The sequence below is a fragment of the Strix aluco genome, chromosome 4, assembly GCF_031877795.1.
Source record: "Strix aluco isolate bStrAlu1 chromosome 4, bStrAlu1.hap1, whole genome shotgun sequence".
NCBI lineage: Eukaryota > Metazoa > Chordata > Aves > Strigiformes > Strigidae > Strix > Strix aluco.
The window spans coordinates 84,600,428-84,619,190 of NC_133934.1; the positions used below are offsets into that span (position 1 = coordinate 84,600,428).

The following is an 18,763-nucleotide window of genomic DNA, read 5'->3' on the forward strand; positions in this document are numbered from 1 at the left end:
AATCTACTGGCTTAGCCTAAAAGTTTACATGGATTATCCTTTTTTCTTTTAATGAAAGTAGACAGAAGGCTGCTGTATGTGAATTTCAGGAACTGACGCTTCTAATGCTATCTCAAAAAGTAAAGACTAGATTCTGCCAAATGCATCAAATTGAGTAGTGTTCTACTCTGCCACACTGAGCAGCAGTGGAAGAATGAGAGTCAAGATAAAGAAAAAATATTGCCTAATTTGAGCATGAAATAGCCGACATGAAGCACACAATATATTGATCTGATGACAGTCCAACATCTATATTGTTTCAGCTTTTGTCAGACAGATACTATGAAAGAAAGCATCTCAGCTGGTTTCAACTCTCCTACAGCTCCAGGCACAACGTTGCCAATACTCATTCCTATTAACTCCCACACGTTTATCACACAAAGCTGTAAAGATCTTTTCCAGTGAGTTGCCGAGCTGTTAGATTTCTCATTATACCTGTCATTACACCCTCAAAACACATCCAGGACATTTTAAAATTCACTTCTGACATTTCGTCTATTTAATACGATCCTCAGTTTTCCACTGACTATTTGTTAATGTTCTTGCCTTTATTTACATGTTCCTGGCTGACAGATTCAATCGGCAGTTCATCACTTCCCCACGTGATTTCATCTTCATCTCCTTGGCTCAAGGGAGGTTGTGGAAGAGATCTATCAGAGGACAAGGTATGGAAGTAAGAAAGAACACCTCGAAATAATCAACACATTTGCAAAGAGCCAGGAAGACATGAATCTAGTAATAACTATCACTGCCATTACTTTTCAAAGGCTAAGCAGTCAAATAACATCCAATAGCAGATTTGTACCATTCACATAATTTACTACATATTCACTAGAATATCTATTTTCAATTGCAAGTTTTCTAGCTTTGTTCAAGATGGTGATAAATATATTAAGTATTTCAGGTCATAATGTCGCAGCTTGTGCCAAGTCTCAACCCAAAACTTCCTACAAACTTAATCAAAACATAAAAAGAAGTATATACACTTTGACCGAAGCTTCACTTAGCCTAAGGACTGAAGTTATTTCACAACGAAAAACGATCTTGTGAATTTCAAAAATTCAAGTTGGCTCAAAGGGACAGCTAGTAACTTGGCCAGGCATATCCTTAGTAAGTTTTTCATGTAAAAAAGAAAATAAGCCCCAAGCACCCAAATGGGAACAGATGGACCAGTGGAACTATATGTTTCTATGCTCTAAAAAACCTGTATGTTTCTATGCTCTAAGAAAAAAAAAAAAAAAAAATATAGTTTCTATGCTCTAAAACCAGAAGTAGTAACATTAATGAAGCTTGTAAAGATTCAAACTGAAGACAGCACTGTTTGTTTTCTTCACGTGCAGGTACCAAATTGTTAGTACAATGCAAATTAAGTTATTTGGAGCCATCTGAACACAACCCAGCTACTTGTTATAAACACGTATCAAAGGAATAAATAAAACTAGGACATAGTAAGCCACAAAGCTGACTAGTATTCAGGCAATTTATAACCTCTTAAATAAAAAGACCAGACAGAGAGCAATTCAACAAGACATTGCACAGATGTTTTACTGGGTTTGTTTTGGTTTGGGAGTGTTGGGTTTTTGTTTTGTTTTGTTTTACCCTCTATTATAACATACCCCTCTTCAGAGTTTCAGAATTCACAGGTTTGCTTTCTAGCAACACTAGAAAAGAAATCTTACCTTTCTGGCGTAGCTTTTACTTCACAATAGTCTTCACAACCATTTACATGTGTTGGCTAGTGGAAGAAATATTTCAAAATACATTAAAGGACATAGTTATAACACTCACCCACTGTAAATTTTAAACATTGAACAATTACATGGAACGTTTCTAAAGGGTACTAAGTTCAAAGCAGCACATAATGAAAGACTTTCCTCTTTTACACACCTCATTAACCCAAAATAACAGAGGACAAGAGCACTAAACACTCGGAAAGAGGGTCTACTGTAACAAGGCCAAAAAGCTATCTTAAAATCATTCCTGACTCACAGCAGCAGTAGAACCATCAAAATTTTCTCATTTGACTTCTTTTGTTTCTAATACTTAAAAACCCTTTATAAGGCAAGCAAGTTTGACAGTGAAAACTTCTGCCTCCCGGCAAGCCACCATTCCTACACAGAACAGAACAGGGCTTTACCTCTGAATGACAGGTACTCCTATACACACCTTCCCCAACAGATGATGAAGACTCAGCAGAAAAGGTGGCATTTCAATCCTCCTTTCAAAAACTCTACAAAACCATTTATACCTATTAGGCCAGCTTTCAAGTTTCCACTGCCATAGTCAGAGAATTTTAGTTGCAGATCTCCTAGCATGCACTGACACAGAGCCAGACTCCTGATTTGACCCTCAGCTCTACTAACTGGACAGAAAGCTGCAACAGCTAGGATGTGCTGGATAGAATGGTGCTGATTTGAAATATGAGACAGAACCTGGGCATCTAGTGACCGATGTAAACCAGGACATGCAATAACATAGGGTAAACCACATGCAGAAGTTATTCAAGTTAATGAATATACCCTAGCAAAAAGGAGAAGAAAATGAAATCTCAAATTTACATTTTGGACAGTTAAGTCTACACAGCATTCATTGTGACTGCTTCCCTTCTCTGAGCAGGAAATCACAGAAATCTTTTAGATTAAATGCCTGAAATAACACTAACAAGATAGCTTATTATCACCCTTTTTGAAAAAAGCTGTTGTGCTTTATAGGAGAAACAGTAAAATAGCTCTATGCTTTGTTCTCTCATATAGTTAATTTGTGAAAGAATAATCATACACTATTCAAAAAATAAGTGTTTGTACACCATTTACAGTTACTACTGACAAAGATGTTTTCATTTACAAGACATGTAAAGTTATCTCCACAAGTTCTATGCCAATAAGGAAGATAATAAATTGAAAGAGTGTCTGAGAAAACAAAATCAGCAGACAAATGTCTGCCAGCTTCTTGCCATCCCACCTCTGAAAAATCTTCAGGTAAAGATGACCCATCACAATCTGTGTCTTCAGACTTATCTTCCGTCAGTTTTCCATTCATCTCTACTGGAACAAGAAAATCAGGAGCTACAGCATAAACACACCAAAAGATGCCCAGGAGTCACCTCACAGATGTGAATCTGTTATGCCTGTCTGGCACTACACAGGGAATACAGGTGCTAAAATAACCAAGAAACATATTTTAAGTCCCTTTGCTACCAGTGTGTTGGAAAAGAGGTCTTACTGTATAGAACAATCAGACTTCAGGCTTCTTTAACTGGAACAGCTGTCACTACACGTGAGGTTGTTTGCACAGCTAACAGAGTATCTGTGCCACAGCACAATGGATGGACGGGCTAGCACTTAGTAAGTTATCAGAGTCCCATGTCAATAATGTTTCTGCAATTCAGTTACATTTAGACCAGCAGAAGGTCTAAACTAGGACTCTACTTGCTCTTTTTATTAACAAGACCTAGTTAAGGTGCGCCGAATAAAATCTGACTTATATGTGTCTGCTACGGTATTTCCTTGCTGTCGTATCTTATGGATTCAATTAATCTTCAGTTGCATAGCTGCTAGCTACAAGAAACTGGAAGTAGCGGAGCTCCAGTGATATTCCTCAGCTGAGGTCCTGGCACAGCCAGGAGAAACAGTAAAATAACTCTATGCTTTGTTCTCTTGGATAGCTAATTTGTGATAGAATAATCATACACTATTCAAAAAAATAAATGTTTGCACCCCATTTACAGATACTACTGACAAAGGTGTTTTCATTTACAAGACATGTAAAGTTATTTCCACAAGTTCTATGCCGTAAGAAAAATAATAAATTGAAAGAGTGTCTGGCACATCCAGAACCTCAGTGTTCCCTGATTTCTAATGTAATGACCAATGACAATAACCCAATGAACTTGAAGAAGAGCAGCAAAGGAGTTGAAATAATTATAATTTTGGAAGTTATATCTTGAGTTCTCGAATGAACCTCTACAGGAGCAGCAAGCATCTTGCTTGACCTTTTGAAGCATACATACGGAGTGTGACACCACAAAGGAACTACAAATCCTATGCCAAATTCCAGTTAGTAACAAATGGAGCTGAGAAGATGGAATGAAGGAAAAGAAAGGTGTACAGACAAAAGCAGGTACTGAAAAAGATAGTTTTTCTAGGAGAGATGAAGCGGGTTGGCAAATTGTTTGGTTTTGAGAGATCTCAACCCATTTCCAAGTTGTGCAATCTTCAATCAATGAAACGTTGAAACACTTCAGCATTTCAACATGACTGTACCTGCAGAACCAGGTACCTAAACAACATGAATTCCACTTGAGACAACTCCAGAATGGGATTCACTTTCCCAGATTACTTAAAGCAAAACCCAGATTTATCAAACCAGAACTTGACTTATTAAGTTGCATCTGAAGTTCACTGGAATCAGCAACTGTGTTCTACTTGGGAAACTTTCAGTTCACACATCAATTCAGTGTCAACCCTCCTCTCTCTTGTCTTGCCAAATCAATTGCTTGCTTGGCACCTTGTTTCAAGAAGTATTTTGCTGTTAATTATATGCTTTTTTAGTGGCTCATGTTACCTGGCAGGTGATCTTCTGATGCAGCTTTCTTGAGATGTAGAAGACTCTGAGCCTCTGAAGTTGTGTTATTACTATTTAAAAGGTTCTGGGCTTCCTCATCTACAACATCCAACAGATACTGGACAACTTCATTGTGATCATCATCATCATAATACTCATCATCTGGGACCTCTGTTTCTAAAGAGAAATAGTATAAAATGACAAGTTTTCCCAATATAGGATGTTGTGGGGGAAAAAAATTGAAGGGCCAGATGCCATGGCATTATTTCTAGCTGTTTTCATGGCTTTCCTTCATTTCACTCTAACACAAAATCCAGTTTCCATAAATCTACTTCCAACATCAACTAATTCCTCTAAAGCAGAGCACATGACTTGCAGATGATCTTCTAAAATTGACTGCCAGCCTAACATTGACTTATTTCAGTCTATTCAACAATGCCTTGATTCTCTTGTACACTAAAAACTGAATAATGCTATCCCCCATCTCACCTCTTCTTACCTGATGTGTCACTGTGTTTAGAAAAATCTGACATCTTATTGGTAAAGCCAAGGGAAGGTGCATCTCCTGATCCTGAGAGATTCATTAGGCCTTCTGTGTGATGGATATTGCTTTCTGTATTTGTCTGAGAAGGTCCTAGGATGCTATTGCCATTTATCTAAGAAAGTGAAGTACAGTAAAAATTAATTCTTGAAGAGTCTGTCAGTTTGTTGAAGCAGCAAGCAACCCTTAAGAAGCTCAGCCCTCTACTTTGCAACAAATAAAACCCCCTATTCATCTGTATTCTCATATGGGATAGTTGGGTGATTGGTGGACAGCTTTTAAGTGTGTCAGAAGTTTCACTTGAAAAGAGCAAATAAACAAATTTTAAAGCAACTAGGAAAAAAAAAATAAAAAAAATCACACGGTGATGAAGAAGCAACCACAAGAGAACACATAGTAATATTTAACAGATTATAACCTTCAATACCTTTGGTCACACAACACACCATTTCTCAGAAAAAACAAAGGGGGGAAAAAGAAAGAAAACCATCTAGTAAATGTAACATGCAAGCATCTGCAGAAACTGTAAACAGAATGGACTTTTCTGGATCATAGCCTTGCATCCTTCTCATATAACCATTTGTCTTTCAATAAATCAGCCCCAAAGAGAAGACCAATTGAAACAACTTACATATTTATTACAATCACTGCTTATTCACATCAACTGACAATAGAAGGTTTGCATACTTTCATTAATGGATTGTTTGATTTATTTATTTAAAAAAAAATGTGTGTAAAGTAGATCCTTTGGTTAATAATAATAGGCACAATAAAGGAATATTTACCTTGGGCTCATAAGCATCAGTTGTCTTTTCTGTTTTATCACAGGGATCACCACAGCCTAAACAAAAATGGGAAAAAAACAACTTCACAGCAACTTTTTCATAGAAATTAAACTAGCCCCCATCAACTATTTTTATAAAAAACCCAAGGTATTTAGTATTATTTTATGAAATGAATAACATTTCTGCCCATGTTTCTGCCTGCCTGATGACTGGGCATTGCCAAACTTCCATCTGATGGACTATACTTTAAAATGGCTTTTAGAATGTTGCGTTCAATGGGATCAGAAAGCATGAATGCTAATACAAGAGAAATGTGGATAAATAGCTTAACAACATACAGAGGAAACATGCACCATTGGGAAATAGGGCATGATTCCCTTTCCCCATCATCTGACATCTGAGTCATTGTTCAAAGGTACCTTTCCCTTCTTGGTAAAGAAAAGAGTGATACCATGCCTATCCTAGACATCTCATTACTAGTATAATAAATGAGACATAGTGGAACCAGCAGATGCTATATACCTAGCTAATAGTGAAGTTCTGGACTTTCAAATACATTTACACTTTTACAAACGAAGAAACTTGTAGATGATAAGTGAAGGCTAAGGGTAACCTTATATCTTGTCATGAATCTATGTATGACAAGTCATCTACAGGAAGGGAGTTTTATGTGGGGACTTCCAAGATTTGGTTACAGGGCTTGTTCCTAATGAATACCTTGACTAAGTTTTTTGAAACAAAATGAGTAGCATATTTGGAAAAGATGCGAGAAACACTAAACTGTAAGAGCTGCAATAATTTCAGAAGGCAAGAACAATACTCAGTCTAAATACATTAAAGGAAGTGTGAAAAACAAGACTATGATGAATCGAAAGAGATGTGAAGTACCAAATTTCAAAGAAAAAAGCAAATGCTTAACATGGTAAATAACTGTATAAATAGTTACTCTGCGCAGAAGCAAATATAGGTGGTAAAGGATCCTGAATCTAAGTGAGTGAACAAGGACTATTTAGCAAAAAGGAAGTTAATCTCACTTGGGATGTATTAACAGGAATGTTGTCTACACAAACCTGGAAATAATTCTTCCTCTCTGCTTGGCACTGGTGTGCCTCACACAACGCCGTGCACTGTGAGATGTAAACTAACTGGAGGGGAGCAATAAAATTGATTTAGGCTCCTTTGGCCTTGTAAAAGAGAAAACCAATGGGAGACCTGAAGCCCTTTCAAATGTAACAAATTAGTATTTTTATGCCTGGTCAGAGGAAGCAACAACATTATTATTATTAATAACAATTATGATGATGATAATAGGGTTTGTTTTTTTTTTTTAGGCTTGATAGAATTAGAGAGAATTTCTAAACTACAAGAGAAATGGGATCATGAAGAGACTATTGTTGAATCTCTTTTCATGGAGATTTTAAAAGAAAGATTGAGTGAACACCTGCTGCAGCTGATCTCAGTAAGTGGAGCCCTAGTGCAGCCACTGGACTAGGATGGTATCTTAAGGCCCATATCAGTTTCTTCATTTTTATAAACATGTGCACTTTACTTGCAAAAAGTAAGCCAGTAAATCTTACCATTAGTTTTCATTGGCCATAGATTTGAGCTACTGGGGCTCTTGGATTTTGGAAGCACTGCATGACCATCTCTATGAAAAAAAAAGTTTACAAAATTTTTATTAAAAAAATATAAATCATGGTAATTATCAGATATTGATGTAAGTATGTACTATCAGTAAAACTGCTAATCGTGCTTTCTATTACAACAGTTTCAGAATACTTAAAATATTCAATGAGAGAGATTAAGCACTGGTATTTAGGTTAGTGCCTACTTCAGGGAGCACTGAAGAGTTTGTTAGAACTGGATTTTCCTTCTAGATTTCACAAAAAGATTCAACCTTGCAGCCTCAGGACTTTGTAACTCCTTCCCCTTCTGGGATAAAACAGAGCGGGAAGGAGAAAGGGAGAGAGGAAGCAAAGAATGGCAAGCACGGCTGGAAGACTTCAGAAATGAAGTAAATGTTTCAGTCCCAGGAAAAACTACAACAGAGCAATCTGGAGAGTTTTTTTAGATTGCTGTACGGCTATAAAACAAGCAGCAGGGATCAGTGAAAATACAGTGGCGCATGAGGATCTGTGCCATAGGGTTTTAATATTCACCAGTGTGCTGGGACTTCCACATGACAGCAGAACTATGTAAGCATGAAACATTTGATCTCTTTTTTGTGATTACAGAACCCTCAGTAACAGTTTTAAGAAAAAGGAGTAATTGTATTTAAATAACCTTTGTTATATTTTGAAAGTGATACCTTGAATACCTGCACTTCATAGCTGGACACAGCCTTGTCTTCCCAACAAACGCAAAGCACAGTAAGTACTAAGCATCCTTCTGCTCCACTGAAGCACAAAAATTGTGAATATACAGACCCTTTTTGTGGCATCAGTCCTCAATAACATGCCACCTAGTACCACTCTGGTGAATTAGGTGTCACACCAGGAACATATTTTACCTATATACTCATACAATCACATGAGAAAAACAAAAGGTACAGGGAAGCATTTGCTTTCAGAACATACCTGGTCACTTTGAGCACCACTTTAGGAAGATACGTTTCCAGCATTCTTTTGGCTTCTTTCAGAGTCATTCCCTGTGTGCTTACTCCATTAATATAATGGATAATATCCAGAGCATGGAGACTCTCCTCTCTGGCAGCAACAGATCTGGGGAGAATGTCACTAATATACACAACTTGGTAAAGGCTGTCATGACCTCCTGATAACAACAAACCTTTGCAGGAAAAAGGGAGAAGGTGGGGGGGAATAAAAAAAAAAAAAAAAATCAGGTTTGTTCTTTGTAACAGAAGGGAATAATTTTGCTTTAGAGCAAAAAGCACTATACTTCTGTGTTACCTAGCTCCTCCTTATGGCACGTTAGTGTAATATCAGGCAGTAAATGAGGCAACACTGGCATCTTGGGTAACTCCAAAACACGTCCCAGCACTAATCTGACAGTCTTCGGGGCAGCACGGAGAAAGTTTACTGCATCGGTATGGCTCATATTAGTGACATCAATGTCGTTAACCTGTAAAAATCAAAGCAACAGAGATCTCCTTGTTAGGTTCCAAGTAAAACAGTTAGCATTACTTTGGAAACATTTATTACTATTGTTGACATTTGCAGTAAAGACAAAACAATAGATGCTTTATTGACAACAGTTGCAGTTCATCATACTTATGGAAAGAGACAGAACACATTAATGTAAATGAACTTTTGCAAGTGAAGAAACAAGTTTACAGTCCAAATGTCAACATATTACACATTCTGAAGATGTATATTATTTTACTGTTCCTATTTAAAAAATTGGAATGCTGTAACTGCATAGGCCAACATCTGAAAGTCTGATTCACAGTCAAATCCAATCTGACTTATATTTGCCTAACTTTATTAAGGTTTAATAGTATTCAGCAGTGCTTCAGTGTCCTGATCTAGCAGTGACTCGCACACGTGCTCTGTGTTACGCACTTTGTCACTACTGCTCACAGTGCCTGTAAGCCTAAATGCAAGTTTTCAGTCAGTCAGAAACCAATACTATAAAGGGATAGGATGCCATTCAGAGTGACCTGGACACGCTCCAGAAATAGGCACACATGAACCTCATGAGGTTCAACAAGGTCAAGTGCGAAGTCCTGCACCTGGGTCAGGGCAACCCCTGGTACCAATACAGGCTGGAGGATGAAGGGATTGAGAGCAGCCCTGCGGAGGACTTGGGGGAAACTGGTAGATGAAAAGCTGGACATGAGCCGACAACGTGTGCTCACAGCCCAGAAAACCAACTGCACCCTGGGCTGCAACAGAAGCATGACCAGTAGGTCAACGGAGGTGATTCTCCCCCTCTACTCTGCTCTCCTGAGACCCCACCTGCAGTGCTGTGTCCAGCTCTGGAGTCCTCAGCACGGGAAAGACATGGACCTGTTGCAGCAGGTTCAGAGGAGGCCACAAAATGACTGGGGGCTGGAACACCTCCCTTATGAGGACAGGCTGAGAGACTGGGGGTGTTCACCCTAGAGAAGGCTCCAGGGAGACCTTAGAGCAGCCTCCCAGTACTTCAAGGGGGCTTATAAGAGAGATGGGGACAAACTTTTTAGCAGAGCCTGTTGCAACAGAACAAGGGTTAGTGGTTTTAAACTAAAATTAGGGTAGATTCAGACCAGATATAAGGAAGAAATTGTTTACAATGAGGGTGGTGAAACACTGGCACAGGTTGCCCAGAGGGGTGGTAGATGCCCCATCCCTGGAAACATTCGAGGTCAGGCTGGATGGAGCTCTGAGCAACTTGGTCTGGGTGAAGATGTCCCTGCATGGCCTTTAAAGGTCCCTTCCAACCCAAACTATTTCACAATTCTATGATGAACATCTGTACTACATGATACATACTTGGCAAATTTTTAGAGCAAATCCCCTAAACATATTTCCTAACAATATGCTAGCCATAGATGTATTTGACCAACAACCCCTCCACATATCTGAGCAACCATCTCACTTAATGAATGCTTTTCTCTTTAAGCCATTTTTTGCCATCATGAATAGTGGTTGCACACATGCCTAGCTGTGGGATGTACCACAACTCCCCTCAGCAATCTTCTGACATGTTTTCATACTCGTACTTCTTTTGTCTAAGTGCTATCCAATTATGCCTCTCAGAAGGTGCATGCCTTTGCTCCTTAACCACATTTACTCTGGCCCACAACAGAGTTTGGTTTTTCTCTTTCGGACTCCAAGTTGTCCTTTTCATGCAATATCTGTATCTGAAAACATTAATTGTCTCACTTTTATCAGTCGGTCTCCAGGTCGTAGTCTCCCATCACTTTTGGCAGGATCCTGAACAATGTCATGAATGTAGCAGCCAATGTTATCATTACCTTTGGTCACTGTAAAGCCCAGACTACCCTTTTCTGACTTTGTCATAGTGACTCGGAGCTCTACTTCCTAAGGGAAGAAAATAGCACTTTACAACACAGACAAACAGAAGCTATTTGAATGCTTTACTGAATTGAAGACAGTTAGAAATGGGCAACTGATTTACCTATTGGTCTAAGGGGACCGCAAGCCTAGACAGTACCAAGACATTTGCCAAAGGCATGATCTAAACAAAACTGTGAAGGCACATGCCAAAACCGACACCTTATACTGCCCTCAACTAGCTGCCATATATTAAAAAAGCTCTGTATTTTTCAAATAAGACAACACATCAGGATTTATTCAACTGAAGAAAGTAGGTGACTGTATTTTCCTACAATGAGATACAATACCATAGTTTATCTCAGAACTCAACATGGACATGTTTTGCCTATTTTAATTTGCATGAATTTTAATTTGAAAAATCCAGATCTGCCTCATTTGCATAGAACTCACAGAGCACCAGGAAGGTTTGAGAAAACCTTCTGAAGAATGGACTAAGAAAACGACAGTTTGTTTTTTCTCAAAATGGAGTATGGGCTAGAACAGCTTTGTAACCTGAAAGGCCCTCACAACTGAGACTCAGCAAGGCTCAATTTTAACTTTTTTTTTCCATCTGTGAATAGATTACGTGAGGATATGGAAACAAAAGTCCCTTTTGATACAACACATCTCTGGGGTGACAAGAAGCTATCTCAAAAACATGCTGCATTTGCAGGAGAGCAGAAAGTCTTTGGGATACAAAAACAGGGTCTCCTGATGTCCCTGCTGCCCTGATTTATCCTCCGATCTCTGTACAACCACACAGAAACCTAACAGGGCAGAAGCAAGGTATCTGCCATTCAAACTTCAACTGAGTGTGTGGTTTAGAGGTAGGTAAATATTTAATGACAAGTTTTCCAGCCTGAAATGACACACAAAATAGACATATACATAACTACCTATGTACACGTGGATGGCTCCACATTCACAGAGGGAAACATATCAACTCCTCAACAGTCCAGACAGAAAATGCCTGCAGACATTTGTACGAGCAGCTCACTGGTTACGAATGGCATGTTCACGTGTGCCATTTATACGGCACATGTCCAGGTTGGTGCAAATATAACATACAGCTACTCCATTTGTAAATTAATAGGCCTAACTTCTACCCAGTCACTCCAAATATCATGGCTAAAACGACTCCCAGCTGGCCACAGCAGTGGGTGTCTTCATGCTACTGAAAGACAGAAATAGTAAATTACCGGCTCATATTCTTCAGTATTTTTTTCCAACTGGCTGAGTAAAGAATCCATTCCTTCTCCCAGGTGTGGAGTCAGCTCAGAAGCAGGAGTAGCATAACATTCATTTATTAAAACGGATGTGGTAACATCAGGAACAGTTCTACAGGTTGGGATCAACGGCAAGTCCAATGGCAGATTACTACAGATAAACAAGCAGAAAATAAGGATCAGCTTGTACAATGTGGCTGTCAGCCATAAATGAATGTATGGACCAATACTGACTTTATACAGATCACAAAAAGCAAAATTAAAAAAAGCATTTCTATGAATATGTCCAATAAACTATTTTTGTAAACATCTTCTGCAGTATTATGAGGATTACTACAAACAGCATACCTGTCCTCGAGCTCTGACTTGCTAGAAGCCTCTTGATCAGAATATAAGATGGTGCGAACAGCCTCCTCCTGACCACTGTGTGCCTCATACTGACCATGTGCCTGTGTCATGGCTTCCTCTGAAGTTTGGTATAGCGCAGAACTCCAGCCAAGGCCCACCTGTGCTGGCAAGTCTATCACCTCCTCATCACCACTCCTGCTGCTGTCACTGTAGCTGTCTCTTCTGGAAGGAGATTTTAGCCTTTCCTTGCTCAGACCAGTAGTTTCATTGTCATCTGAGCTGTCACCTTGTTCTCCATTTGATGGACCAGAAACTTCTCTGCTGACATCTGGAAATACTTGTTGGGGTGAATGGATGGGAGTCTGCAGAGATCAAGGACATTTATTTTATCAAATTCCAGTTCTGATGACAAAAGAAAGTTGCAAAGACTGCATAAAATTACCAAAAGCAATTAGTCAGTGGCTCCTTCCATTTAGATGTTGCCTCAACTGTGTAAACGTATCACAGCATCGTTTCACCAAGTTCAATACAACATGGTCAAGACAAACTGTGCAAAACTTTGAAACATATACTGATAAAGAACTGCAAATTCATCTAAGGAAAACAAATATACTCTTGGCTTTAGCCTTGGAGAGTCTCCTGACAGATGCCTTTAAGGTATGCCCAGCAGTCACCCAGGCAATTACCATGAAATCCCTTCCAACCAGAACACACTGCTGATGCTTCCAGTGCAAGCGCAGTCAAAGTAATCTCACACAGGAGAGAAACGGGGAAGCTTTTAAGCAAAAAGCTACATAACAGACTACAAAAACTATGATAATTTATGCCAAAAGGAGACGGTTCAGTCAAGTTATTAACTCCTGTTAGAATGAAGAACAGTTTTGTCAATAATCACATATTCCCGAGAATGATGTCAGCTAGCAGACACACAAAGTTTAAAAGCTTCGTTTATGTTTTTATGACCAAATTCTTGTGTTCACAAACACACTGATCTGTGATAATGTTATAAACGAAAATTGTCATTTGTTTATTGGTTTTTCTCTCCTTTTAATATATGCACTGTTTTATTAGTTATTCCATACTACATCAGGTTAATTACTGGACTAGTCATTTGTATTATTAGTTTGTTCAGTTGATTTAACTTCGCTTAAGTTCATATTTGTACATTTAAGCTTCTGTCATCAGACTTTAATGTTTTCTGTTTGAAAATTATATTAAAGTAACTTAAACTGAAGACTCATCTCCATTAGTTTTATACTTTCCCGTATTATGGAATGCCTACTTAGCAGGCAGATTCCCCTCAACATTCTCTGTTGCTAAAACACATTTAATTTCCACTTCTTTCAAGTATCCTGAAATGGCATTCTGTTCTTTTGATTTACTTACTGGAGCATTTTGAAAATAGTCTTTTCAGTAAGTACATACAGCAATCTTTTCCCTGGTTTTACATGCATCAATACCAGACAAATTGGTGTTTCACAGAATATTCTTCACATATGTTACAGAAATATTCAATTTCTATTTGGGATCAACTTCAAGCAATTGGGCTGCAAAGAAACTCCTGCCACCGAAACAGTGTATTAAGCTAATTTCCAATGTCTTAAGCCACAAAATGGGAGGGGGAAAAAAACCCCCCACTATTAAATCCTGCATTTTTTCACATTTCTACGAAATGCTTGGTACACTCCTAAGGACTTTACCATAAGAATCATGTTTTTGTGAGCACCCTCCCCATCTTTCCATCCGCATCTTGCATTTAACTAACCCACCTGCCCAACTGAATAAATTAACCTTCAAATGACACTTTAAAAAAAAAAAAAAAAGTAATCATATGCCATACACCTTACCAGCAAAGAAGGATCGATGTCCGGCAGTATACCAGATGGTGGCCGACAAAGAAGAAGAGAGACTTCTGGAGATGTTCCCCTCAGAGCAGAGATGACTTCCTACGGCCACAGCGGGATTCATTATTAGATGCAGACCCCCAAGACTTGCGTGACTACCACAGCATAAGGTTCATTACTAAGATACAAACCTGCTGGGATAAACCCTTCAGCGATGCCCCATTCACTTTCAGAATGACGTCCCCAATTTCTATCTGCCCACTTTCTGCGGCGGGCTGCCCAGGGAAGAGCTTTTTCACCCTCACAATAGTTGAGCCCAGTTGCTCTGGCGTAAGGTTATCTTCACGGCAGAAACTGAACCCAAGGCCTGAGCTATTCTTCAACAGCTTTACCTCAAACGTGTTCTCTGCAAAAGAAACACTACTTTATTATTTCCTACAGCATGATGGCCATAAAAAAAAGTGGCCGGCGCTCTTACTCCAGACATGATAATGTGCACTCTCCCCCTCACAGGGTTCTTCCACTTTACTGAACACAAGCATTATCTAAAAGATCCCTCCAAGTTAGAGAGGACAAAGAGCTGATCACGACTTCTCAGTCTGCTGGCTTGCCCTGACAACATCCACAGAAAGCCAGGGTGTCTTCACTGCTCCCCAGGAAGTCCATTAAGGAGCCTGTTAAAGCACAGTGTGACACAACCTTTCTGGTCACTGATGAGATATTAGTGAGAGCAGGAACTGGAGTTCCTGGCAGACAGGATAAATCCCATGCAGGAAGACCAAATGGCATCTGCAGTCGTTTCCCCATCTGGGTAGGCTCCCCTCCACTTTCACAGGTGTCCAGCAAGACAAGCTGAAATATGCCAACCTCAAGTCAGCTATACAAATCCTTCTCTCTTTATCCAGCTCTTGATGTCTTCTCTCACCTAGACAGGAACAGCAGGACCTACAGAAGCTCTCATTTACTTTTGAGTATCTTAACCTCTCCTTGGCACTCCTTAGCAGCACCAGAGATAGCAGCGCCCCTTTTACTCCAACCTTGCTACAGCCCTGGCCTGCAAGGCTGGTGAAATTGGGAAACAATAAGAAGCAATGAGATAGAAAACACTTAATAGTAACTAAACAAAGTTACAGAGATGTGAAAGGAAATCTTAAAACACAAATGCAACAGCACAAAAAGGAAGAGACTGCATTATCTGCAGGGGCTCGGTATAGATTCCTACCAGCTCTTTCTCCTGTCTGTCTCTCTATTCTACAGATTTGAAGGCAAGTGTTATAAAAACTAAAGGATGCTTTGAAAGTTCAGACAATTGTCCTATGTGACCTGACCTGCAGTGACAAAGCTGTAATCTTTGGCATTTGTAGTTTTTGTTGCTGGTTTCTCCTGTGGCTCACATTGCCCCACCTGATTTGGAGGCGTGCATTGTGGTGTTACTGGAGCATGAACCTTGGCCACTGAAAGCTGACCTTTTTCCAACAGCAGATGCACCACCTAAAGAGATGAAACATTCTCCAATTAACTGGCAGTGGTCATGGAGATAGCACAGACTGGAGCACATGTTTCTTTCTTAACTTGTCAGGGCCCTAAATTTTACAGCAGCAAACTTTATAGACATACATCCTCAATTTGTTCCTTATTTTAAGGGCTGTGACAACCTCCAAAATACACTAATGGAGTTGTAAGATACTCGCCAACACAGAGTAAGAAAGGGTTTTCTTCCAGTAAGGCTGTGAGGGGGGGGTTAAGAAGTGTCAAAGACAGCGTCATTTGCACATGCATATGGGGAATAGAGTTAAAAACATTTTATGAAGTGAGCAAAATAGTAGTCCTTAGCAGCTCTGAATGTGTACATTCACTGGCTATTTTCAGGTGTGCATGTGCTTCCACATATGAAGCAGCTGCCATAAATAGCACTAGTAAATGAGGAGACACCACTGGCAGAATTCAAGTGCTATCCAAAGACTGAACTAAAGCTGTTGACACAGCATGCAAACACAGCTGCATTTAGGGAGGCCCTTGTCTCCTCAGTGGTTCAGATTTGGGACTGGTATGTAGCATGCTGCTACAGCTGCTTTCCCACCTGTGTACCCGGGCTTTTTTGCTATGAAGCCCAGGGACAAGGAGAAACCAACTCCATGCGGACCTCTCACCCACACACAGAGCCAGAATTTCACTAGGGTGGGCAGTGAGACTTGAGGTCCAGGAAGCCAAGAAACCTAAGAAAGCACACCTAAAGCAACCAGGACACTGGGGACAATTCCATTCTTCAGGTACCTTTACCTCTGGTTTACTACAGGTGGGAGTAGAACCAGCAGCTGCTTACCTGCCCAGTGTTTCTCAGAGTTTCAACTGCTTGCTTATGGGTAGCACCTTCCAAACTAATCCCATTGACAGAGAGCACACGGTCACCTACAAATGATTATTAATTTAAGAAAAAGTAGGCAGAACATAATCAATAAAATGTTGATGATGCACAGAAACCTTCAAGTCTCAGCTAACAAGGACAGTTATTGAAGTATATTCTCCCTCCCCTCCACACTCTGAGTCAAGAAGAGAACATTGCAACTAAACTACACGGCTGATCTTGAAGGGTCTTTTCCAGCCTAAATAATTCTACGATTCTGTGGGATAATCCCATGTCAAAGCTAGTGTTAGCCATCAGAATGATAGCCTGCCACAAAGCTCAGGCTCTCTTAAGTCTCCAATGGGAATTCTCACTTCAGTAAAGAATGTGGCCTGGCTTACAAATAAGAAAAGCCATAACAACTACAGTGATTTTTTGTATTGAGTTGCCCAGCATGCCAAGCAACAAGGCCACAAATAATACAAAGTCCTCTCTCTCCATGGCTGGAACAGAGAAGTGTTCTCCATTAACGCAGGCTGCATTAGGGGAAAAAAATAAAAATACTGCAGCCTATCTCTTATTTTTCCCATCCACAGTCTCAGTTTTCTGTTGATTCTGCAGTTGTTCAACACTTTTTTCTAATCTTCACCTGCAGAATTCGCTCTCAAGGCAATATTTAAAATGACAGCTGCAAATGCAGTAGCTTGGAAAGCCAGCTCTTCTTCCCAGGGAAAAAGATACAAAGAAAGGAGGCAAACAGAGTTCCTAACTTCTACGCCACAGCATATCAAGTCCACCACAAACAGTTATCTGCCCTTTTTTCACATTAAGAGTCCCAACTGAAAGAACTGAAATACTACCTTTTTCTATTCTGCCATCTGCTTCAGCTGCTCCCTTAGGAATGATCGCTTTCACATAAATGCCACCATGCCTTATGCTAGTATTTACACCACCCTAAATGGAAAGCAAAAATAGGATTTGTTAGTCTTTTTGCAGTTAGAATACTTAGTAATTAAACAGTGTCACACAAGGAAAACTGTACTCAGGAAGCACTTGGGCTACTGGCGTGTAAAAAGAACAGCCAAACTGTCAAAACCAAAACGTTGCATAAAACATGTTTTTGCAGTCATGCAACTTATTAAAAATGAAGTTGGGGTGGGAAGATTGTAAAAACATGTTGCATCACAATGCAAACGCATCCAAACCAAATAAATGTCCTTCAGCAGAAACATGTCTGCGTTGTGCCAGACTTTACATGCTTGCATGCATACCAAAGCTCAGAGATGTGTGAAGGCACAGCATGCCAAAGCAGAAGATGCATACCCATGCAGTGTCCTACTCCAATACACCCTCTCTGATGTAACAGAACTAAGGAGTGCTGCTTTCTTTCAGCTCACGCAAGTTTGAAGGTCTAAGCTGAAAAAAATCTGCCCAAGCTCAAATGGCATTTATTTTTGGAGGGCCTCAGCCTTTCTGCTCACTGCAGGGGGGTTGGACTAGCTGGTCTTTAAAGGTCCCTTCCAACCCAAACCTTTGTATGATTCTGGCTCACTATCGGTGCTTCTCCACAAACTTGGAGGGAAGAGGGAGACCAACAGTGTATTAATGTTCACTCCCAAAGCATACAGTATTACATGGGAAAATTTAAAACACAGAGCTAATTGTATACCTCTTCTTCTCACCACTGTACAAGATAGCAGTGCAAGGGGCAGAATGGAGGCTGAAAAAGGAAAGGTCAATGAAGATACCACTTGGTCAACCTTTAAGGGGAATCTCTGCATCAGTTGGTATCTTCTAATGTTTTCGACAAAGCCAGTGCATGCACACAGCAGGCTTGATGCTACTCAGTAACCAACTCCTGCTGAACCTTTGCTCCTCCAGCTGCCTCAAGTTATAAGCTCAACAAAGCAATATGACTTTGAATAGGCTAGGATGCTAAAATAATAGAATTTCATTCTGCTCCTCTTACAATACTAGCTGTATATATGAAAACAGTGCTAGGGTTGTGAACTGGCACTCCACCTACATGCTGATCTGTATGGCCACATTTGGAAAAAGGCCAACCTAGTTTTA

General features: G+C 39.8%; 1 protein-coding gene across 10 annotated transcripts in view; it reads right to left on the minus strand.

Moving 5' to 3' along the window:
• PTPN13 (protein tyrosine phosphatase non-receptor type 13) overlaps positions 1-18,763 on the minus strand; it is a 124,950-nt gene that overhangs the window by 6,279 nt on the left and 99,908 nt on the right. For 5 of the 10 annotated variants that reach the window (XM_074823867.1, XM_074823870.1, XM_074823868.1 and 2 more), the window contains 17 exons: positions 17,551-17,644; positions 16,670-16,755; positions 15,675-15,837; positions 14,538-14,752; positions 14,350-14,448; positions 12,503-12,864; positions 12,128-12,305; positions 10,755-10,913; positions 8,838-9,009; positions 8,505-8,715; positions 7,506-7,576; positions 5,929-5,984; positions 5,102-5,258; positions 4,603-4,779; positions 3,001-3,104; positions 1,719-1,774; positions 586-689 (listed from right to left, as the gene is read on the minus strand). In XM_074823867.1, the coding sequence (XP_074679968.1) occupies positions 586-689; positions 1,719-1,774; positions 3,001-3,104; positions 4,603-4,779; positions 5,102-5,258; positions 5,929-5,984; positions 7,506-7,576; positions 8,505-8,715; positions 8,838-9,009; positions 10,755-10,913; positions 12,128-12,305; positions 12,503-12,864; positions 14,350-14,448; positions 14,538-14,752; positions 15,675-15,837; positions 16,670-16,755; positions 17,551-17,644 (2,464 nt within the window). The remainder of the gene's footprint in view (positions 1-585; positions 690-1,718; positions 1,775-3,000; positions 3,105-4,602; positions 4,780-5,101; positions 5,259-5,928; positions 5,985-7,505; positions 7,577-8,504; positions 8,716-8,837; positions 9,010-10,754; positions 10,914-12,127; positions 12,306-12,502; positions 12,865-14,349; positions 14,449-14,537; positions 14,753-15,674; positions 15,838-16,669; positions 16,756-17,550; positions 17,645-18,763) is intronic. The other 5 variants (XM_074823874.1, XM_074823871.1, XR_012623230.1 and 2 more) reach the window with 4 other exon arrangements.